Source organism: Lipophrys pholis (genome assembly GCF_963383615.2).
Source record: "Lipophrys pholis genome assembly, chromosome: 12".
NCBI classification, from domain to species: domain Eukaryota; kingdom Metazoa; phylum Chordata; class Actinopteri; order Blenniiformes; family Blenniidae; genus Lipophrys; species Lipophrys pholis.
In genome coordinates, this window is record NC_137641.1 from 10,732,257 (window position 1) to 10,757,814 (window position 25,558).

A 25,558-nucleotide genomic window follows, 5' to 3' on the forward strand; every position below is an offset into this window, starting at 1 on the left:
GGTGAATGTTACGTTTAGTTTTTACACCACACCTCTCAAGGGAAACCCTATTTTCAATGCTCACCCATCAAAACAAGTTGAAACCAACACGTTTCACAGATGAAACCAAGAAAAGTCCATTAGTTTCACCATATCTTTGTGTCTAAATAGAAAATATGGACTGCAACATAACAGGAAAACAACAAGGCTCCTGTCCAAGCTTGTTTGAGATGTGGGCTGCTATCAACATTCTAATATTTTGTTCATGTTCTCTTTTTAATTAATTGTGGGTTAATTAGTTACTTTGTGTAATCTCTGCATTGTGTTATCGTTTCAGAGTTGTGTGTGTGTGTGTGTGTGTGTGTGTGTGTGTGTGTGTGTGTGTGTGTGTGTGTGTGTGTGTGTGTGTGTGTGTGTGTGTGTGTTACAGTTGATAGTAACTCACCCCGAAATCAAAGCAGTTGAAAGAGGAGTGGAAGTAGTTCCTGGCTCCGAGGCCGTACATCTTCAAACTCATCTCAGTCAGAAATAAACCCAGAAACACAAACTCTGCCGTGTCTGGAAGGAAGAGAGAGACTTGTAACACCCGGAGCCAGTGTGTGCGTGTGTGTGTGTGTGTGTGTGTGTGTGTGTGTGTGTGTGTGTGTGTGTGTGTGTGTGTGTGTGTGTGTGTGTGTGTGTGTGTGTGTGTGTGTGTGTGTGTGTCTCACAGAGAGCAGTGGTGAGCCACTCCGGCTGGTCGTAGTGGACGATGGCCACACACAGCGTGTTGAGGCCGACCAGGCAGAGGACGATCCAGTAGAAGCTCTGAGCCTTCACCATGCGGCGGATGAAGAAGCGCGTCCTCTTCTCTTTGCGTCTGAAGTACGACGAGCTGTCCAGTTTGCCGCTGCTCTTCACGCTGGCCCGGCCGAACGGAGAGCCGGGCGGAGCTGGAGGGGAGGAGGGAGGGTGTGAGAGTGCGGAGGTCAAACACACGATCATTTCAAGATCAGGTTTCTCTCTGAATCGCAGTTCTGTAAAGAGAATGAAATGTACCAGCAGGATGAATGTCATTCTTTATCTTAACATTCAGAATTCAAAGTATCTTGGAAATTCTCATGACTGAAATTATCCTTCTTCTGCCCTTTCATTACATTTTTATTAATAAAACAAATGTGTGTATTCAATATGATATATATGGTGCTTGAGTCTTGGTTTTAGTTCATTTTCCTCAGTACCATAATCCAGCCTACTTTGCCTGTGATATTTGTACTGAAGATTAGAAATCTGCTTCTCCATTTTCATATTATGAAAAATCCATCAAATTAATTATTTTTTGACGTTACTTTTATAGCATCTGTGAAAATAACAGAACTATTGCTCATTTATTAATAATCAATAATAATTATTAGTTATTATTTGATACATATTACTAAATATTATTTAAAGGCAGAATAGAGCCAATTTCGTTTTGAATTAAAAAAAATACAGTTTCAACAGTGTGTTTTTAAGTCGAAGTCATAGAATCAAATCCGCAAGAACTAATTGAAATGATGACAGTTGAGCTTGTGTGGATTTACTCACCACAATCCTACAATATTTCAGGTAATGTGACTCTGAATTGTTGTGAAAGTGAGTGAATGTCGTTTTGTGTTTGACCTGTGATGATCAGCTCTCCAAACTGACGAAGCCTTTCAGGTGAAACACGTGAAAGGTCTTTGAAACATTAAGCTGCTGCCTTCTGAGACAATAATCAGGATTCATATTGATTGGAAGGAGTCACCTTGTCACAGAATGTCTGATATATTCATTCGACGGCCTTGCTGGATGTCAATGAAGCCGGTGACAAATTCTGAGTATTGATTATTCATGTCAGGAGGCTCGGGACATTGTAAGGACCGGCTGCTTTGAAAGTCGCCCATCAGCGGAAAGTAGAGACTCAAAGTGACAGGATTTTAAACTGTTTGTTGTTTATACGACGATGTTTCAAGTGAAGAAGCATCAAAAAGCATTTTTGGTCCCAAAAACTTTGGCGTTTACACGGGAATGTTTTAAAAATAACGTCCATTTCCACGGAAATGACAGAAACATTGAAAAACTATGTAATTAGCATGTTGGGCCACGAGTTGGTGCTGTTTTTTTTTTTAATGAAAGCACACACACATGCACACAGAGAACAATACACCAGAAGTATAAACAATGGAAGTACACGGACATTCGTATGGACAGACAATGAAGTTGGATTACTATGATAGTGACTCTCAACTCTAAAACCACCAAGTCCCAGGAGAATCTGGACTGGGAGTCGTGACACTCTGGAGGAAATATTCTTCGTATTGTCCGTCAACTGAGGATGTGTGGAACAGCAATTCACTATGGCCATGGTGCACATGTACAGTCGCCGCCTTTTGGAAAAGTTGCGCTTTCCCCCTTTAAGACGGAGTTTTAGCGTTTTCAAAAAGTTACAAGTGCCCTCCAGTTTCCAGGGAGACGGAGCATTTTCAAAAAGTCGCATTTTCCCTGTTTACATGGATATGGACTCCTTCCGCCCGTTTCCACATATTGGAGCATTTTCTAAAAGTATGTTTTCCTCCAATTCTCTGGAGCTGAAGAGATGCAAGTGTTTTTGAAAAAAATCCCCCTTGAGAGTAATTTTCAGATGTTCACTTGAAAACTTTGTCATGTAATTGGAACCTCAGACAAAAATATAAAGGAAAATGCTGCAGAAAGGGCCAGTTTGGGATAAAACTGGATTTTTTGTCTGAGCTGTGAATCCTGAGAAGATAGCTGAGTGAAGTTTTGGCGCTTGAAAAGAAGTGAGAAAGAGCATAATGGACACTTTCAAAACTTTTTGTCCACTGGGCCAAAAAGCGTGGCAAAGGCCTTCAGTAAAAAGCAAACTGATAACAGATTTTTTTTTTTACTATGGCAGTGAAAATCAAAGCATGAAACATTTTATTAAATGAACCTGCAGCTGCTCATTTAGAAAAAAAAAGAAAAAAGTGTGCTTAATGTTCACGTACTGTGAAGCAGAACTCGCAGGCATCACGTGAGAAGCAAACCACATGAGAAAGATTTTTCCCTCTGGGCTTCAGTTTATGGAAAACACTCATTCAAATGAGATCGCCGCCAATATTCTCTTTATAAATTGATGGCAACAGAATTCTTTCAGTTACCTTGCTAATGTTAATTTGTCCCTCCTGAAGGAAAGCTATTACATGTTGTCTTTGTGAGAGACCGTGAAGTCAATTAATTTTCAAAAAGTATGATGTGCTGCAGGTGGTTCTCCGGCCATTTCCATTTCACAGTCTAATTAGAAGAGTTAATCATGTGTTCCCCTGCTGGAGGTGGTGGACTGTACTCGTGTCTGTGGCTTGAATGTGCTCCTATTCCATATGAAGATCTTCAGCTTCCTGGTTGAGCTGACATGACACAGTGATCTGATAAACGCAGGGCCGGCGAGTCAGAGGACACGGTTACGTTCATTGCAGAAGACAGGCTTTGACAGCGGCTGCTTTATTGTAAAGGTCGACTCTGTGAGGAGACAGCGGGCGAAGGTCAGAGGTCACCCGCCGGTGGCCGCAGATGAAAAAAGAGGAAAGATTTACCAACGGAGGAGATGTCTGCAAAGGGATCCTCGCCCTCCTCCGCGCCGATCAGGTCGTTTTTACCCTTCTTCACTTTGCCCCGCTTCAGCACTACAACGAGAGCAACAAGAAAAAATAAGGTACATGCGAGCCTGGGGACACACTGATCTAAAGGAGCAGCACAAAATGTGGAGGAATAGAAACAAAAGTCAGAAATATGATTTTAAACATTTCGCATGGATGCTACAGATCATCGTCTCTGCTGGTCGTCCCACAAAACTCAAAGCAGTTTAATCAGGACAAATGGACTTAATCATACGTGTGGGAAGACATTTCACCACTTATACAATTTCATGTTGTTCCTTTGCCCGATCATGTATTCACCCTCTTTGGGTGTGTCACTCAGGGTTCGAATGAGGAATGCACCAATACTGACACTGATACCAGGATCAGGTATCAGGTCTGATACTGCACGGGGCAATCATACTCGTACTCGTCAAAAGACTCCTGATACAACCCGGTATCAGCAATGCCAGAGGTAGTTCACTGCAACGCATATCATTTACATTTCATTTGCATATGGGGTATAAATTAGACTTAATGGAATTTCATTTGTTCTGGTATCGGTACTCGGTATCTGCAAATTGCTAAAGGTAAGTTCTCGAACTTGTACTTGTTCTTGAAATGATATTGCTGCATCCCTTGTTAAAACCACTTGGGTAAGGGGATAAACATCTTCCTCTACATGTAAACAAGGTCCTATTGGCCTTGTAACAACCAAAGTAATGTAATAATGGTCAATAACATAACACTAACAAATAATGTCAGAATTCTGTCCTTTTTCACTGTAAAAAAGACCAAAAATGTAATAACTTGCCAATGGTGCTATAACATATTACATGCCTGAAAGAGGATTTAAAAAAAAAATAATAATCATTTCAAAATGTAACAACTGCAATATAGTGGAATAATACATAAATAGGGCTTCATTTATTGGAATTGAAAGTTTATTTTGTGGCTTTTGTGCAGTTTGCTTATCATAAACAGGTAAAGTGGATGAGAGTCGTCATATTCATTCATTGAGGATAAAGACTATAAAAGACTTTCAATCGTGGTTGTGCGTTTCAATTCCATTATTGGAAAGGCATGATCACTGGCGTTACTGGGTTCAGAATGGAAAAAAAAATTATTAAACTATTGGTCATTATTATGTTATTAGTTGTTGCAGACCTGATTTAACCGCTATGAGACAAACGAGAATAAGCATCTTAACTTTAATTAAATGTTTTCTTCTTTCTAATGGCACCACTTAAAGAGAAATGGATTTTAATACAATACCAGATACAAGAAGCATTGTGACAATAAAGGAGTAAAATAATTTTTTGTTTTTGTGATTCCTTTCTAAATTCTTTCCTTTTCAGCTCAACCTGCATCCTTTTAATGATTTAGTACTTTTTTTCATGAGACAAGAGTAGCAGGAAGGTTGCCTGTGTGTGTGTGTGTGTGTGTGTGTGCGTGCGTGCGTGCGTGCGTGCGTGCGTGCGTGCGTGCGTGCGTGCGTGCGTGTGTGTGTGTGCGCGTACGCGTGTGTGTGGCGAGCTAATTGTGTACTATGAATGGCAGGCATCAATCATGTTTTTCATTTGGAGATTTTCTGCTTCCTGCTTGAACTCAGCCTTGGAAGGCAGAACTGGCAGCGCCGAATGAATGTGATGGTCACATGACCGACGCTCTGCGCTCCACAGCCCTCATCCACTGCACTGATCTTCAACCCAGCGCGTCTGCTGCCTGGTGCGTCTGCAGGCTGCAGCCTTCACCACCAAAAGAGCCATTCAAGCATTTTGGCTCACATCTAACACAACTAACCTCTGAAAACACACAGATTCTAAATGTAGACACATTTATTAAATTATAATTACAATTATTGTTATTATTGTTACGTTTCTCGGTAAACCTTCTGACTCGTGATCAATTTGCACCGTTTTACCCGTTTAATTTTATTTATTTTTTTTTTTTTATCTCCACCTCTTTATATATTTATAAGTTGGCACATGCACAGATTATTCAGATTTTCTTCCCTGGTTGTTAGTGTAACCACTACTCCTTCCACATTTTTTAGTAGTCCTAATACAGTTGTGAAAAGTGATCAGCACACGTTAGATCTCAGGATCATCATGTCAGACTCTGACCTCTAACACAGTCATCTGCGAAGCTGAGGTAAAGAATAGGAGAATATGATTGGCCTCAGAGTATTTTCAAGAGCTGTCATTTTAAAGAAAATACATATATCTTCTTTCTCTTACCACGTGAGCTCAGAATTATCCTCGCATGTGACGCAGTTGTACAAATTGTCGCTGTCGGTTGGATATCAGTGACACCGGTTATGGTTTTATTTTGTATTGGATCAGAAAGTTGATCACTTCAGCCCCATTTACACGACAACGTTTCAAAAACAATGGCGTTTCAGTGTTCTGTGTTCTGCTGTTTCCACAAACGCAGAGCGTTTTCAAAGAGTTTCACCTCGGGACGCGTTTTCAAAAGGGTGTGTACCGCACTGTTGTCGTGTAAACAGACGCAAAACGTTTTGCGTTTTCACTTTAAATTTTTTTTATATTTATTTTAATTGTGTCAGACCAATAAAATAATAGCATTACTTACAAGGAATACACAAATTTCCTTACTTGTATTTTCACTGTCGTGTAAACGGACTCCCAAAATGTGATGGAATATTATAGTGTTCACTTGGAAACGTTATCGTTGTCTTAGTGTGTCCACCTCAAAATTTACTCTCTTCATTTTTATTTACCCTCGGTTGATTTATCGAGTGCAAAGCATCTTTCCTGTAATCTTTCATGTGAGGTTCACGCTGGATACGCTATGACCCTATTTGGTGGCTTCATTTCTTTTCAAATTATTTTTAGAGTGTGTGTAGACGATTAAACTTGATTGTGTGAGAGTGTCTCTATGATGCAGTTTTCAGCCACAGTCAACTTGGCTCGGCACCTCTAGGTGGATAAAAATAAAGAAGGTCGAAGGATAAAGACAAAGCACGACAGTTCTGCTTTAAAACTTGTGTATATTAACATGTCTTTGCTTATTTGCTTATTAAATGTGTCAATGAGACATTTTAACCTGCTATCCAAACCTTGCGATTTCAGATTTAGATATTGTTGCAAATCATATAAATATATAGCAGATAAGTGTGTAATTACCTTTTTTTTTTACTTTTGTTACCTCAAAAAGTCTTATAGAGAGTTTTCCATTTTTCATGACTTCAGCGATGATCATATAAAAGGTTTTAGATTTATTTCATGTGAAACTGTGAATAGTAGAAGGAGCCACTACTAAACGAGTCACGCGTCTGTTATGTCGGTATCGCATTTCTGACATACTGCGATACCGCTACCTCATCGCCATCCAACTCGCCTCAAATCCTCAAAAAGAGAAAAAGTAAAAGTAGAAAAAAAAGAAGAAAAAACAAAGAAAAAAGCTTGCCTCAAAGCCATGATGTCAGAGTGAGTTTGTAAAAAATACCCATAATGTAACAGCTATAGAAGTTTTTTTACATTTCACTTTATTTTATGTCAGTAGATTTCATCCAAATTGGCTTAGTGTTGAGATTATAGTCATTTTCCACAGTAATTGTTTGTTTTTTGTGAAAATATGGACATTTCCATCATGTATACTCTGCGCCGCAACAAAGAAAAACATAAAAGTTTCAAATAAAAGGTTATTATGGTACTATTTTACCGGTCAAGACCACTCTAGGTGGAATTGGACTGAATGTGGAAAAATGAATTCAAATGGGTTTGACACCCTCCGATTTTTTTTATTTTCTTCCTGTTTTAGACGCACAGGAGAAAATATTCGGGTAAAAATCATTGCAGTAACAACATACTATTACTTTAGACATGTCAGGATTGGTAAGATTCAAAGTGTTGATTTGAAGTTTTTTTTTTTACAAATACCAATTTGATTTCTTTGTCTGAAATATTCTCAGTTTCAAAAACCATTAACAGGCTCGTTTTAGAACTAAGCCTCTTAAAATCACCTCTACAGACGAGGGTGACAGTGATTGGCACTTTACTCCGCTGCTCTTACCTGCCATTCATTCTGACGACGGCCAAATACATATTTTCCGCTCTAACGACATCGGAGTGGTTTTTCTCAAACGTTTCAATCCTCCATTTGTCACGGATTGATAAAATAAGACCTCTGGCACCGCCGCCGCTTCACTGGCATCCTCGGCGTGGACGTGTGAATTTACTATAACAAATCCAATCAGACTGTGACTGTTTATCATACTAATTAACCCTTTACACCAGACCTTAGGCAAGATGAGAGGAAGAGACAGAGAAAGGGAGCGATGAAGTGCACTCTGAGCAGGAAGTTCAAGAGTACAGAGAGGAGACCCTCATTAAAAACCCAGAATCAGAAGTGCTGATTATATGATTGATTGCATATGGATTGATTGTGATTATGGAGCATAGTTGTGAGGCTTAAGTACAAGAAGACTCAACCTTGTATTACACATTTCATACTCCACATTAAGGTTTTTGAAATAAATTAATTTGTTGTTGTTGTTTTTTTTTCTTATCCTACAATTATAAAGTGATATCCTCTATGGCAGGGTTGTCAAACACATTTCTGTTCAGGGGTCACATTCAGCCAAATTCCATTTTGAGTGGGCCGGGCCAGTAGATTAGTGCAACAATAACCTTTAATTTGAAGTGTTTCTTTGTTGTGGCAGAGGTTATATGTGATGAAGATGTCTATTTTTCTTTTTTTTTGCAAAACCAAACAATTACTATGGAAAATGACTCCAATCTCAACATAAAGCTTCTGTTGCAAAATACAGTAAAATGTCTAAAAATCATCTCCAGTAGCTGTTGCATTATGGGTCTTTTTACCAACTCACCCAGACAGCATGGCTTTGACGCTAATGCTAGTTTGCCTGTCTTTCATGGCAGCATCACCGATATCTCAGCCCGGGTCTCAGTGTTTTGTTGTGTCGGCTTCAGACATGTCCCTCACAAATAAATAAAAATATATCAATAAATAAACTTTTTTCAGTGTGTGCACTATAGTTTGTACTATTGTAGTAAAATCCGAGGTCAGAATGCAACTTTTAGACCCCGGAATTAAGAGCCGGCGCACAATAACAGATCCTCCTTTACATGAACGTTCCAAGTGGAAACTCTGAACACAGGAAGCGTTAAAAGAGAGAATAAGTCTGATTTAAAGGAGCAGTTCAGTCTGTGTTTCTGAGGAGGCAGAGGGATTCGCCTTCCAGCACCTCGGGAGCTCATTAATTCGTGTCTGGAGTGTCTTGTCAGGTTGAATCTGCACTTTATCTAAACTGCAAAAAATGACAAGTTTGCAGTGCTCCACGCCAGACTGTTTTCTGGCAAGTGCATCGAGTTCCTGGAAGCCTGTCGGCACCAAAAGGCTGCCAGACATCTTGTTGGTTTTTTTCAAAAAATTTCGGCTTTTCTCTCAGAAAAGGAATTCCTGTGGGATGGGTCGGGTCTGCGTGTCCACAGAGGGGAAAAGGGAGCCATCACAATCATGGCGGATGGTTTTCGATTGATTAATACGTAGCGCCATGACACTCTGCATAAGGTCCTCTTTAAATCGAAGCACTGAGGCGTAGCACTCTCTGTGCCCGCTTTACCAACGGCTTCCCGTGGCACACCAAGCAGCAGATACTCAGTTTTCACCTGGAAGGTTTTGTTTCCTCTTGTACCAGGCACCATCCAGCGGGGATTTCTCCTCTGCGATCTCATCCTCCTCCTCCAGCAACACCTCCTCTGCAGCAGAAAGAAGCAACGAAGAGACAGCATCAATTTCTCATACTGTGGAAACAAAGACGTTCTGAAACTAGGAAAGTTGGAGGAATAAGAAAAAGAAGAAAAGAAGAAAACTAACAGAGTGTGTGAAACTAGACATGAAAGTATAAAACTGAAAAATAAAAAAATGTCTGAAACCAGCAAAAGAAAGTCAGGGGAATAAGAAAAGATGGTCTGAATCTAACTAAGAGTATGAAACTAGACAAAACACTGTCTGAAACTAGAGAGGACAGTCTGGACAGACCCAGCTTGACAGTGGCAAATATATCTTAAATTTGCAAAGAGGCAGTTTTACAATGGACAGACCAAGAAAACATCTTAAACTAACAAATACACATTCTTAAATGAACAGCAACACAGCCTGACACCAAAAATATCTCCAATTAATAACTACAAAGACAGCTTAAAACTAGACAAGTCAAGACAGTGTGAAACTAACAAAGACAAAGTATAAAACTAGACAAAACACAGTCATAAATGAACAAAGACAGGTCTGAACATAACAAGGACACTGCCTGCAACAAAAAATACAAAGCTTATAACAAGCAAGCTTGACAGTCGCAAATGTCTCACTCACAAAGACAAAGAAGTCTGAAACGAGACAAGGAAGTCTAAAACAAACAAATACAGCATAGACATTACTACTACTACTACTACTACTTCTACTACTACTACTACTACTAATAATAATAATAATAAAAATAATAATGATAATAAAAAATTAACCATAACACAGCTTAAAACTTTCAAGGATATGGTCTGACATTATACAAATGTCAGTGTTAAATTAAAAAAGCAGTTTGAGTGCTAGACAAGACCGTCTGAAACTGACAAGGGCACATAACTAGAAAGGACAAAGTCTTAAAGTAACAAACACATGAGCTAAAATTAGCAAAGACAATCTGAAACTAAACCAGACAGCTTGACTCTCGCAAAGACAGTCTACAACTAGAAAACACAGTCTGAAACTGACACAGACAGTCTGACAGTGACACATATATGTCATATTTGCAAAGACACAGTAAAACTAGAAGAGAGAGTCAGAAAGATAAACTTAAAAGATACAAGGTCTGAAACGGCCAATGAAATGAAAAACAAACAATTCAAACTAATGAACACAACTAAGGCAACTAAGACAGCAATAAACTAACAAAGGCAGTTTTTGATATTAACAAAGACAAAAAAAAAAAAAAAGAAACTGGAAAGAAAAAAACCCTATAACATAAAGATAATCTGAAACGAGACGAAACACAGTCTGAAACTAAAAAAGTACAGCCTAACCCCCAAAAAAACTGCCATTAACAATCTTAGTAGTCACGGCCTCCCACGCTGTACGAGATGAATGTGAGTGATCGTGCCTGCAGACTGTATGAGGGGAATGTGAGCTGAATCAGAGCTGACGCCACGTGATTACGTCATTAGCGTGCGCCATCCATTCAGGAAAAAGAAAGGTCCGAAACATGGACGGAACTCTCGCCGTTGCAGCATTTGGAGTTTGGAGAAGAATCCCCCCCCAAAAAAGGAAGAGGGAAAAAAGACGTGTTGATGAAACACTGATCAGCGCGGGTCTGAGCCGCGGCCGTCCATCAACCTTGCACGATGTGTGACCGGTTAGAGCCGCAGCCACAGATTTCACTAACGATTCTCCAATATCTCGTCTGTGACAGCCAAAACTCTCACTGTGTGTGTGGGAGGCTTGTTAGAGCCCGATATGTCACAATGACCCACATTGTTATAAAATGTAATGTAATCAATCCTGAGATGTAATAACTGGTTGATAATGTAAAAAGACTGAACAAGAATTTAAATGTGACCTTAATGTGTTTAATGATTATACATAATTTTGTACTGATGATTGGAGAAACAGATTACAGATATAAAGAACAGAAGACGATAAAGGACTTTGGCAACAGTATTCCTCCATAAATACCATAAACTGTATATAGATATACATATAAAGAAATAGTCCAAACGTTTAGAAGTCATTCTTTCAGTGTTATTCAAATTGAAACCGTTCAAGTTCAAGTCCAAACCATAAATTATTAACACATGTTATAATGTAATAAAATTATTCCACTATTTGGGGAAAAATTATAATATTAAAAAGTGTTTACGTTTTGGGCTCAGCATCTTGTTACATTATAGACCAGTTATTACATTTCGGGTTTTATTACATTATATTTTATAACAATTGGGGTCGTTGTTACATTTTGGGTCTTTGTTACATATCGGGCTCTAACAAGCCTGCAAATCACCAAAAACAAAGCTTAACAACACTCAGTGTTAATATGGGAGTTTCACATTCTGAGACGAGCGACGACGTTGTCCCACCCGCTTTGCAGATCCACTCCAGGTACCCAGTGAGCTCCCTCTCGATCTGCTGCTGTCGGCGCAGCTTCAAGAACTCCTGCCTCTTCTCCACGCGCTCTCGCTCTTTGGCGAATTCTCTGTCCAGACAAAACAACGACAACGACAACAAAGAAAAGCCTACGTTAGCGTGACGTCACATGACTTGTTTGATTCTTCTGTCTCGCATGTGGAGAGACTTTATTCTACATTCACGGCAACAAGCAGGAAACGCTGAATCTCAGGCTCGAGCGTCATCGGAGAATTGTGACAGATTAGACAGACAGACAGAGAAGAGAAGTTATACGAGTGCAGAACTTCAGACTGAAAGAGAAGAGAGAAACTCCACACCTCTTACTGATGTTAGTAAAGCCTTGACTACCAACTACCTTTGGCTCAGGCCCCGTTTCTTCTGCACATGCTCAGTAGACGGACAATATCAACAATGTTTGCCTTCAGAGTGTCATGACTCCCAGTCCATACTCTCCTGGGACTTGGTAGTTTTATAGTTGAGTCACCGTAATAACAATCCAACTGTCCATACGAATATCAATGTACTCCCATTGTTAATCTTTATATCGTATTGTTCTCTGATTGTGTGTCGTCTCATTACAAAAACATACAACAACATTTACAAGTGGCCCAACATGAAAACTGCATCGTTCTTAGTGATTCTGCCGTTTCCATCTAAACAGACATTCTTTTTCAAAATCTAGTCATGTAAACAAGGTGTCAGACTGATGTTAGGTTGGATCCTGGATCGGCTAAAAATGGTATTACAGCGGAAAAGGAGATATCTTTTTGAAGGCTTTAAACAAAAATATGACTTATTGCAACTTTGAAGCAAACCCGAATCAGCATGCAAATGTTTTTTACCAACATGAATACAGTGCATGTGGTTGGCCAGTGGTCAATGAGCCAACTGAGATGTAGAAGAAACCCCGACTGCCTCATGACAGTGGGAGTTATGAGAGCTGACACTGACCTTTAAGCTGGGCCAACAACATTCAGAACAACTCAATCCGTGTGCAGTAAACTACATACAAAATGTGAGGAAAATGTGATTGTTCTGAATTATTTCAGTTATATACACAGCTATTTGGTAATAAATCTTGCACCGTGAACAAGGGGTTTTTTTTTTCTCCTTTTAAATGGTCACACACACAAGCTGCCCATTTGTACTTGCCCTATCGAGTTCAGTCCGGATCCACATCCAGATCAGTCAAAAATGTTGGAGCAAACTTTACCTCGTTATTGCAGTTGGACCACAAGCTCAAGACACCTCGGCCCAAAAACTGTCCCATGGGAGTCTAAACTGGGATGACCTTGCAAGATGCCATAATAACAAACATTAACGGCAGTTTAGCAGTTATAAAGTAACTTTTTCCCTCATTTTTCTAATGAGATTTTCATTGTTTGAGGAGGACTTGGGGATATAAAGAAGTGAGACCCAGAACTTAATGGCGGAGGAGACATTTTCATGGGCTCAGCCCAAATAGTGAGCTTGGCTGATCATGCACGTTTCCTTCAAATGTGCCACTTCAAAGGAAAATAAACAAACTTTCCAAATGTATATTAACTTAATGACGAGCTGGCTGATCTGTATCCTCACAGTAGAAGCTATGACGCCATCCACCTTTAACTAACACCGAACGAAGACTGCCAATGAAAGTTATAAGACAAATAGGAGAGGTTTCTTTTCTTTTTCTGCTTTTTTGTTTCAGAAAACGTTTACAAAAGTTTCACCCTGAGAGCTTTTTCAAAAAGTTGCATTTTCAGTGTCTCTAAGCGCAGTTGTCATGGCAACAGACACGAGAAACGTTTCCTCCTAGAAACGTTGCGTAAACGCGGCCTGAACAAATACTAAACGGTAAAACCGTTCATCATCACGATGTGCAGGTGTTTGCTCTGATTCAATCAAGGGGGAACCACACAGAGAAAACCCCTTTTATTTTTAGGACTACTTTGCGTCTGATCGCTCCTCCCTCAGGAGAGGGCTTCCCTGCAGACTGAGGATCGTGTGTCTGCTTTCATCCGGTGAATCACAGCAGGTGAGACGAGGCTCTTTGTGGCCGCGGACACAATGAGATATGAAGAACCGGAGCACAGAGGACGGGGATGATTAAAGCCGCTGAGGGCAGCCTTTTCACGGCACAGCGGGATAAACAATGAGACGCACACATGAAAAAGTGGAAGCACTCAATGATACGGGGGGGGGGGGGGGAGGTTAATAATCTTTCAATTTGCGCAAGTCGTACTCAATTCAACAATTTCCCTTCGGCTTTATTGTCTCCTATAGCTAATAAAGTGGCAGGATAGGATCATGAAACTGGGAGCTCATACAAGCTGGGAGCTGCTAAAGGAAGGAAAACGCACATTCAGGGTAGTTTGAATCCCTGTCCGAAATGCTCTGAGCTTCTCCTTCTTTAGAGGTTCTCTACTGAAATGTTTTTTTTTTTTGTTTTTTTTTTAAAGGAGGCCCCATTTTAACCATCCCCTCATTAACCCAGAACAAGCTGTGTTTATTGTTTGTTGTACAGTAAACAAGGTTTTCATGCACTGCAAGGGAAAGCTTCCGGGAAGTAGAAAGAGAAATGTAAACCAGCTGCAAAAAACTTTCATCTTAAGCTTTTTTTTATGATCGAAGTCAAATCTTAAGTGAGCGTAAAAAAATGCTACATTAGCAGTGTGATTAGCGGCGGTTGCATTCATCATCCAGAGTGACTTACCCCGACAGGACACCGAGCACCAGGTTGAGCATGAAGAACGAGCCGATGATGATGAGGGGGATGAAGTAGAGCCAGTTCCAGGTGTTTCCCACTACATCATTGGTCTACACACACAAAGACACACAAAGACACACAAAGACACACACAGACACACACACACACACACACACACACACACACACACACACACACACACACACACACACACACACACACACACACACACACACACCAAGATATAATTAATCACTCTGCATGGCAATGCAAGAGGCACAGTCTATATCTACGCTTTTAATTAGATCATAATAAGTGTACAGGTACTTCTCAAAAAATTAGCATATTGTGATAAAGTTCATTATTTTCCATAATGTAATGATAAAAATTAGACTTTCATATATGTTAGATTCATTACACACAACTGAAGTAGTTCAAGCCTTTTATTGATTTAATATAGATGATTTTGGCAAAAAAGTAAAGAAAAACCAAAAATCCCCATCTCAAAAAATTAGCATATCATGAAAAGGTACTCTAAATGAGATATTAACCTAATCATCTGGAGCACCACACCCACCCTTGAATCAACGAATTAACTCTAAACACCTGCAAAAGATTCCTGAGGCTTTTAAAACCTCCCAGCTGTTTCATTACTCAAAACCGCAATCATGGGTAAGACTGCCGACCTGACTGCTGTCCAGAAGGCCATCATTGACACCCTCAAGCAAGAGGGTAAGACACAAAAAGAAATTTCTGAGCGAATAGGCTGTTCCCAGAGTGCTGTATCAAGGCACCTCAGTGGGAAGTCTGTGGGAAGAGAAAAGTGTGGCAGAAAACGCTGCACAACCAGTAGAGGTGACCGGACCCTGAGGAAGATTGTGGAGAAGGACCGATTCCAGACCTTGGGGGACCTGCGGAAGCAGTGGACTGAGTCTGGAGTGGAAACATCCAGAGCCACCGTGCACAGGCACGTGCAGGAAATGGGCTACAGGTGCCGCATTCCCCAGGTCAAGCCACTTTTGAACAAGAAACTGCGGCAGAAGCGCCTGACCTGGGCTACAGAGAAGCAGCACTGGACTGTTGCTCAGTGGTCCAACGTACTTTTTTCGGATGAAAGCAAATTTTGCATGTCATTTGGAAATAAAGGTTCCAGAGTCTGGAGGAAGACTGGGGAGAAGGACATGCCAAAATGCCTGAAGTCCAGTGTCAAGTACCCACAGTCAGTGATGGTCTGGGGTGCCATGTCAGCTGCTGGTGTTGGTCCACTTTGTTTTATCAAGGGCAGGGTCAATGCAGCTAGCTATCAGGAGATTGTGGAGCACTTCATGCTTCCATCTGCTGAAAAGCTTTATGGAGATGAAGATTTCCTTTTTCAGCATGACCTGGCACCTGCTCACAGTGCCAAAACCACTGGCAAATGGTTTACTGACCATGGTATTACTGTGCTCGATTGGCCCGCCAACTCTCCTGACCTGAACCCCATTGAGAATATGTGGGATATTGTGAAGAGGAAGTTGAGAGACACCAGACCCAACACTGTGGATGAGCTTAAGGCCGCTATCAAAGCATCCTGGGCCTCCATAACACCTGAGCAGTGCCACCGGCTGATTGACTCCATGCCACGCCGCATTGAAGCAGTCATTTCTGCAAAAGGATTCCCGACCAAGTATTGAATGCATAACTGAACATAATTATTTGAAGGTTGACTTTTTTTTGTATTAAAAACACTTTTCTTTTATTGGTCAGATGAAATATGCTAATTTTTTGAGATGGGGATTTTTGGTTTTTCTTTACTTTTTTGCCAAAATCATCTATATTAAATCAATAAAAGGCTTGAACTACTTCAGTTGTGTGTAATGAATCTAAAATATATGAAAGTCTAATTTTTATCATTACATTATGGAAAATAATGAACTTTATCACAATATGCTAATTTTTTGAGAAGTACCTGTATATGGGCCTTCAGAGACATTTTCAATGTTTATGAAGAATTAAAATATGAGGATGTAATGTGCTCTTTCAGAAGGAATACCTAATATTAGATGCATCTTGTCATTTGGCATCAAATTTCCCCTTTTTAAAAAGTAATATAACTAAGGATGCAGTGATACTATTTTCTTCAAGAACGAGTACAAGCAGGAGTGCTTCAACTCCTTATCGTTTGCAAATTTTGTAAACGATTCCCTTGTCGGTTCCAGTGGTCACGAATGACGTCACCACGCACGCAGCCATCGGGAAACTTGGCGGCCAAGTGGCACAAACGCTAGAAAAGTTTGGTCTCATTTCACGAGAAAGGATGACAACAGGGCTACTGGCAAAGTGGATATTTCATCAAAGGGAGAAAAATACAACCAACACCCAGAAACATTTGCGCACATAGCAGCGATAACTTGAAATGAATGTCACCTTTTCGCTCCAGTCTGGAGTGAATCTCAACCCGGCAGCAGCGGCTATGTTAGCACGAATCGGAATTGTAAAAATCGTATCGCATTCCTCAGTACGAGTACAAATATGAGAAAACTAACTTTTAGCTACCTGCCGATACCGAGTACTGACACGAGTACTGATTAAATGCTATTAATCCTAATTCATACTCCATAGGGAAACGATGCGTGACGGTTATGCGTTGCAATGGACCTCCTCTGCGTCGATGCGACACACACCTCCAAGTACGCATAGAGTACCGCCTAGCATCTATCTACACACTGCTCTATAGGTACTGTAGACTGTAGAGCGAGCTCGCTGCGTCCCGCCACACGCTCCAGCTCGCTATTTGTGAGTGTATCAGTCACACTTTAATCATGTGTGGCATGTAGCACCGCTGGTGTGTGAGCCCTGGAACTCTTTAGCATGTAGCATTTACAAATGAGTGCCATGAGGCTAACTCGGCGTAACCGCGAGCATTGCTCGTCGTCTCTCGACTACCTGCTGCCGACATACCCTATGCTGGTATCAGTGTGTCCCTAAATACAACCTATGTCAGGGAATTCAGTAATTACAGATACTAATGACTCAGAGTCAGTCTTCCTGATTTCTTTTCTATTGGTGAAAAGAAATGTATTTTCTGGGGGCTAAGGAATAACTTTTGACAACTTGCCTCATTAAAAAAATGCAAACTTTGCAATTGAAGAAAAAAAAAAGTAATTTAAAAATGTCTTTGTACCATCTGAGTGACTTTTCCAAAATACAACTGACGTAGCTCAGCGTCCTCTATCACCGCTAAACAGAAACATTCATTTCAAACAAATTATTTCCACATAAAGAGGTGTGACGAGTTCGTCCTTCAGTATAAACAGTTTTTAGTACATGAACACAGGCTCACACACACACATTGCTTTTCACTGGCCAGCTTCCAGCAATGTGGACTGGAGTACACCACCCACCACAGACTGCGGACACCTGAACATTACAGCCTGCTGCGACTGCCGAAGCAAAACTACAGGCAGGAATCTGTTACTAGAACAACACCCTGCCATTTTGGACAAAGTCTGCAGTATCTTCTTCACAACATGAGTTCCCTTACAATAGAGTTTCGCAGGTGAGTAGGAACTAAACACGGCGATATCAGGAGCAGACAGTAGTCCATTTCTGTGCGTGAGAGTGTAAGTTCATCACTTCAATTGCATCCACCAGTTCCCAGTCTGTGGTTTGTTACCTTCTTGGGAGATACTCGAAATCCCAATGGAGGTCTGAGGGTTTGGCTGACCTGAAGTCAACCAGTTTATAAAGAACCCAAGAGCAAGGCCTCTTTTACGTGACAAAGTTTCTAGTGAATTGTTTTGCATTGTTTTCGCATTTTCATTTCAGGAAAGGTTCACATTTACAGAGCAATGTTTCCAAAAGGAGGTACATGGGGGGGGGGGGGGGGGGGGGGGGGGGCATACCTATGGACTGAGGGGCTGTGAGAAGCTGTAGCGACATTTTGCAGAGTTGCTGCCACACGTTGGCTGTAACTGTGATGGGAGGTTCTGGGCGGCTGAATCAGCAGGCTGGAGATCCATATTATGCACCCGAGAAAGTGAGACGAACGCGCACAAGTGCACAGCGGCGTACACCTTCGCTCCGCTCGCCCCTCGGCTGTCGGGAGGGGCGGCCGCCGACAGCCAGGAGAAACAGCTGACATCGGCTTTGCTGTTTCGCTTGGCAACATTTCTCCTATGTTTCCAGCATTTCATCACCGTCTCGTCTCTCTCAATCTTCACGTCTTTGGCTGATTCTCCACCGCCCCGCTCTCTCTCCACCTCCGTTAAGCCTTCTCAGTACAAAAGTTACATCAACGTGCTTTCATCTCCTCTACATCTCAATTAAATTCAGTTCAGTGAACCTGAAGTTAATCACTGGACATTTTCCCCAAAACGCTTTTCTCTTTCTGGACAGAGATATGAGTGCATTAAATGAGACATTTGAGCTAATGACATAATAGATATGTTAGAATGACACGGAGGGTTTAAGTGCATTTGGCCGTGTTCAAAACTGATGTTGATACTTTACAGCACAGCTCCTAATTCTTCATCTTTATATTGAGGCTGCAGCAACAAATAAAACATCTTTTTCCCCCACAAAGAGCTGGTTTGTGGCTGGTTTTTAAGAGATGAACAACCAGCAAGATAAAGTTAACTGGCATTTTTGTACTAATGAACTAGATATATTCTGGTTTTCTTGGAAGAAGCCAAACTTCTGTAGCTCTTCTGCTTGACCTATATGTATAATTAATACTTTGCACATTGTTTTCAGCTGTTTCCAAGCTCAGATTTTTCAGGAAAATTAGGATACATGCAGTCTTCTTCTCTCAGCGTTTGTTGATTTCTTCAGCTGGCAGCTCGGACAGATGCACTGAGTTGAGTTACGCTTAAGTAAATGTTTTGAGAACCTGAAACGCGGCACAGCCTCGGTGCTGGAAGCTGACAGGAAGCAGGGTTTTCCCCCAGTTTAAAGAGCTGAACAAGCAACTATGCGCACAGTGTGAGGAGATATTCAGGAGACTCTGTTTAAAAAGAGAAAAGAAAACGCACAGCTTATGGAATTATTTTTGAATAGTCTCCCAAAACAAAGGAGATGGCAAAATGATAACTGAGTTATTTCTACACATTGATTTTCAATATATGCCTCTTGCACTTTTCCATAATTTTTTTCTCTCGCCAGATGAATATTGTTACTAAGAGGACCTGCATCCATACGTAGACACGACTAATTAACAAAGTTAAAGGAAATCTTGCTTGATTGGATCATAATATACTGAATTGGCCCACTAACTGCTGGATTCTGTGTTTAATTACCACAAAAATATAAGAAAACAACCAAGGATGTTGATAAGCAGCATTTATTTCATGCAGGAAATAAAATACTGCAAAAAAACTGAAAATAAATGAAAGGAGAAAAGAGAAGACCTGTTGTATGACCACAGGGCATCATGGAAGGACATCCATCACTTCAGTTTATCATATGTGGCATCAGGATGGAAGGTGTGATTCAGTATTCTATATAACAAACAGCCTCCGGCTGCACATCTGTGCTTCAATCTCCATCTAATTTATATATTTGGGCTGAGATTTTGTCTCAATTTAGAACAGGTCGAATGATAAACTGATAAGACTCGTGATATTCTGCCAGAAAGTGTGTATCCTCAATTAAATGAATCTAAATCTTCTTTACAATTTCACCAATCCCTCACAGACGCGCTGTGGTTTTTAAAGAATGCTTGGAATGTTTAACCCCCATTTGGAAAGATCTGGAACAAAATCATTTAGTTTTTTTTACTTGAGAAAAACAAGCCCTTTCTGAGAGAGACTGACAGTTTGTAGTTTGTAACGAACAACAAACACCTGCAGTAACATTTCATTATTTAACAGCAGCTCAGTGAGATGAGCACGTCTACGAAGCGCTTCCCAGAGAGGCTGAGGCCTCAGAAGGTCACGTTTCTCGAACAAAAATCGTACCGCACATTGACTTTCAAATATTTACCTTACAGAGTGATAAAAGGTTAAAAGGATGGACTCGGGAACACTTCCGAGGCCCCGTTAACACGACAGTGTTTCAAGTGGAACGCATCATTTCAGAAAGGTTTTGCGTTTAAATGACTGATTCTAAGGGTTTTCAAAAAGTTCCACCTCAGAAGCTGTTTGCAAAACAATGTGTTTTCAGTGGCTCTGAGCAACATTATCACAAAAAAGGACCCCTTTTTGTGCTGGACGAGTCATTTTTATGCATAAGCTGATCAGTGTGTATGGGCTATGCAAAGCTAAAACTAAACTGCATGTGCATGATAATAAATACAGGACATATGGCAAACCAAAGCCACGGGCTACACTCATTTAGTTCATTACAAAACTGCTGAACTATGTACTATGTTGCCTTTAGCAAGGCCCTCCTAATTACACCATATGTTGTTTTAGTATAATGTGATGAAAACAAATATTAGAGGAACATCTAGTTATGGGAGATACATGGAAAAGTCTTATTAATGCAAATGATTTAAAGGAAGCATGGCAACAGGACTCATAAAGATACCCTATTTCATTATTTAGATCTTCATCATTCGAATTTAGCAAACAAAGTTGTTCAGGTAAACTTAGAAAAACCTCAAAAAATCCCTCTTGAAACTGATTCAAAAGAACAAGCAAAACAGAAAAGCAAGCGTACGAAAGTCTGAGAAAACACCATCGGTTTCTCTAATGGGACGATTGATTGTTGACAAACCAAAGCAGAGATTCAGTCGCTGGCAGGGACCAAGCTCACGTTTTAACACACTTTCTGATCGACCAAAATTAGTCCATGTCAACCTCAAAGTTCCCATGTCTAGGAACCCTTTATGATTTAAAGATTCTGGTCCATTATTACTTCCAATGATATACAAATATCTGCATCAATTCTGTATCAAAAAATTAACCAATGAAACATGGATTGACTTTAGTTTTTTAGTGCTCAGCAAAGCAACCAAATAAGATGACATGTTAGTGTAGATTAACTCCATCATACAGTGTATTGTTACATCAACATTCACCCATTCACACACCTCAAACAGCTGCCATGCAAGGTGTTAGCACACCACTGGCTGCATCTTATCTTGCCCAAGGACACTTCCACGTATCATGTGGACGAGATTAAATAGTTGTGGTTGCCACCGTCGGGTTCACCCACAGAGTCAGATGTTCCCCAAACCATTGTTGTTTTATTAAATTAAACAACCCAAAACTCACACAGATTTTTCACTCTGTGTCTCCTGCCTGTCACACCAGTGTCCGGGCGGCTCCTCCTTTATGGGCAGAGAGGTGAGGCAGCGCACCTGTTTCCCATCAGGGGCTTAATCACCTCTCTGCCACACAAACCTTTAACCTTGAGGTCACGTTTACACGTATGTCCCCCTCTACCTTTAAAAAAAAATTATCTTCATTTATATGTACCCGCATATATACCTGGTTCAGAGCTGCTATGAGCATACCAAACCTGTAGGGGGCAGTGTTGCAAGAAGCATGAAGCCATGATAGCCAATCGGAATCCTGGAAAAAAACACCACGTCACAAATTGTGATGTAAATAGCCCCCATTTAGATGAAAACAGAGACGCAGAGTTTATCCAGATCTCCAGTGTGGCCGGAGTTTTCAGGAATTATCGTTTGTGGTGAGTCGTAGCTGCGTTTATGTGTAAATGCAGAGAAACACAGAGAAATATAACAGTTTTTCAATAACCCGGGTACGTGTAAACATGGCCTGAGAATGGAGAGTGATCCACTGTACTAACTGATCAACCCAAACAGATGTCAACAGCTGTCCTGAACGATTAGTTTGTATTATCCTGTCACTTTAGAGTTTTATGACGACCAAGTGTCACATTACTGAAGTCATCAGCTATCACCAGCTTCTGCATCCCCCCCCCCCCAAAAAAAAATCTAAAACTGGTCAAGCTAAATTTTGACTTGATTTTAGTTGTAATTTCAATAAAAAAGTTGATTTTTCGTTAATGAACATAGTACCTGCTTCAGTCGCCCATCAAAACTGTCTGCAGACAAGTTAAAGATGTAAAAACGACGTGATATGAAATTCATTTGATTACTGACCTTGTTTCTTCAACTCTGTTTACACAACGTCTTTAAATGAAAAATGAAACTTTTGGAAAATGCTTTCATTCCATCTCCATGGACACGGAGGGGTAATGCAACTTCCCTGAAACTGTGGGCGTAAACAAGAAAACTCTGACCAATCACACCAGTTTGCAGACCACACTGCAGAACTTCGACAAGATACTTCGGCCTGGATGGTTGGGTTAGGGTTAGGTGAATGTGGTTACACGATGGTGCAGTGGTTAAAAATGGACTGTGTGTGTGTGTGTGTGTGTGTGTGTGTGTGTGTGTGTGTGTGTGTGTGTGTGTGTGTGTGTATGTGTGTATGTATGTGTGTGTGTTTTCATAACCAAAGCAAACAACGGCGCAAACTCAAGACCTGGAATGGTAACTACAGCATTTCCGCCATTCCTTGTGGACGCCATTTTGGAAATGCAAAGGTTTTGTCAATTGAAAATGCAAAAATGATGCTCTTTCACTTGAAATGTGTAAACGGGGCCTTACTTTTCCTTGGCGGATCGGTGCCACAGCTTACATTGTGTTGATGTCTAAAATGAACCGCTGGGTAATGACTTGAATCCACGGAGGTTGATGTTTTCATGCGAGTTCATTTGGTATCGTTATTCCACCTCTGTTCTTCCCATGAGTCATCGCCGGCTGACTGCTCTGAATGATCGGCGGAGAAAAAGAAAAAGCTCGCCACAAAATTTGGACTCATGCATCATGCAGTTGCGGGGTGACAGTGTACTCCCACTCTCGGCTTAGAGAGCTGCCATCGCACACACGCACACACACACACACACACACACACACACACACACACATGCACACACAAATTCCGAGGAAAAGCCTGCAAAAATGAAGACAGCCACTCTGAATCATTCCGCAAGCTCCTTACAGCCCTGAAACTTACAACGAGCAGCCACAGTGACTGTGCTCAAAAGCTCCGGTGACTCTGGGAGCAAGAGGTCTCCACAAAGAAGGCAAATACATCAAAACAAAGGCTTAAACAGCCCTTATCAGGGCACCAGGAGTCAAATATTTCTTTCCTGTTTCCAGTGAAGTAAATTGCTTCAGGCTAATTTTAGACATATTTAATCAAACAGCAGTTCAAAAGGCCGTCTACTTGAATGTGGACAAAGTTCTTTCCTCATTAAAGGACCCTGTAATGAGTGGACTTTTGCAGAGATCGCTACATTTTCAGGTCTTTCCCCTCAGTGGCTGGCTTTGTACAACCTAAGAGCAGTGATTTAAAAGACGTCTACAAATTCCCCTGGAGAGTCTGCCCACTCGCTGCATGACAGTGCAATTCCAGGAATCCGACGCTGCACTGGTCTGAGCTCCAAATTAACACCTTCTTATACAACACATATTAGACCTGTGAGCTCCGCTGTGTCACAAAGTCAAAGAACAACGTGTGTGTTAAGAATACTGCTGGGGAAAGTTTGGCTTTTATACCAAAGAAGCACGTTTCTTCTCTCTGTTGTTAAATAAGCATCTCATACTGAGTGTGATTCTCTGTCTTGCTTTACGTTTGACAATAATTCTTAAGTTTCTGTGAACTTGGTAGTTGGTATTGCCTCACAATAAGATCATCACTGGTTTGACATCAGGTCAGGCGGCTCCTTTTTCTGTTTGGTGATTGCAAATTCTCCCTGTGCATGCAGGGGTGTCCTCTGGTTTTCTCTGGTGGACTAATAAGGCCCAAGACAGGTTTTGCATTTACACAGCAACATTTTGACAATGATGTCCTTTTACGCTTACATGAAAACGATGTAGTTTTGATGTTGGGCCACTAGTAGGTGCTGTTGTTTGTTTTTGTAATAAAACCACAAACATATGCAGAGAACAATACACTACTAACATATTAGGAGTGCACAGACAGTCGCATGAACAGATGACAAAGTTTGATTGCTATTACGGTGACTAGCAACTATAAAACAAGTCCCAGAACAACATGGACTGGGAGTCATGACACTCTGGAAGCAAATATTGTTGCTACTGCCCATCGACTCTACAAGAACTATTTGCTACGGCCGCGGTCTGCATGCATAGTGGCAGCGTTTCTGCTGTATACAAAAGCCGTTTTCAAAAAGTTACGTTTTCAGAGGCTCCGAGCAACGTTATTGTGTAAACGGCATTGTTTTAGGCAGCCAGCCGTCCAGCCGTCAATTTGGACGGTCATTTCTCGGAAAAGGCTAATGGCAGACGTGTTGGTCAAAGCCTCTAAAATATGTGTATAATGGCCATCACTACTTGTCACCATCTAATTTTGCTTAATCTTTTTTCGCCAAAATATAGCGAATTATGGGCTCGAGTAAACAACTGGCGACTGACTTCCGGTTTGTATTACGCCCAGTAATGAGCAACCGTCAATTGGTATATAGATTTTGAAAGGCGGCCTCTGATTGGTTCATAATTCTCTGACTCATGCTGGTGCATCCAAATGCCGGGGCAGAGGGGAGGGATTTGGGCAAATTTTCTTTCCAAAATGCTGAGGAATTATATCTGCAAAATCCACAGAGGTGGGATTAATTCTATGGACCTATATGATCGATCCAATTTTTCATTTCCAGAATGTTGACTCATGTTTGGATAACTGCAAATCAATAATGTTTTTTATTGAAGAATAAAATTTTCTTTGCTGTGAAAATGCTGATTTTAATATAAGTATTGACAATCACGCTTGCTCCATCACCAATTCATGTGTGACTGTGACATTCTGAGGTCTTGGGACTGAGCTATAGGAGGTCTGCAGATAACAAATAAGCATCTAATATTCAATTAAAAACTAATAAGAGGATAATTGAAACTATTTGAGAGTTCAATGTTTACAGGTGCACAGTTTAGGGGTGCAGATAGAAGCAGTGTGAAACTACAGGGGGCATAAACAAGAACATGTAGTGAAGGTAGGAGTGAGGGGAGTCAGGTACACGTACAAGTACAGTTACAGTTACAGGTACAAGTGAAAACCATCACTAATAAAAAGAAGATATTACCTTAAAAGAAAAAATATAACTTTTTTAACAAAGCTAG

The 25,558-nt window shown here is 40.8% G+C and overlaps 1 protein-coding gene across 1 annotated transcript in view; it reads right to left on the reverse strand.

The window, feature by feature from the left end:
* Positions 1-25,558, reverse strand: part of cacna1bb (calcium channel, voltage-dependent, N type, alpha 1B subunit, b) — a gene marked incomplete at both ends in the record, with an annotated part of 227,068 nt that overhangs the window by 92,417 nt on the left and 109,093 nt on the right. The window contains 6 exons of the mRNA XM_080476704.1: positions 425-537; positions 690-911; positions 3,570-3,659; positions 9,269-9,358; positions 11,729-11,844; positions 14,473-14,576. Of these exons, the coding sequence (XP_080332830.1) occupies positions 425-537; positions 690-911; positions 3,570-3,659; positions 9,269-9,358; positions 11,729-11,844; positions 14,473-14,576 (735 nt within the window). The remainder of the gene's footprint in view (positions 1-424; positions 538-689; positions 912-3,569; positions 3,660-9,268; positions 9,359-11,728; positions 11,845-14,472; positions 14,577-25,558) is intronic.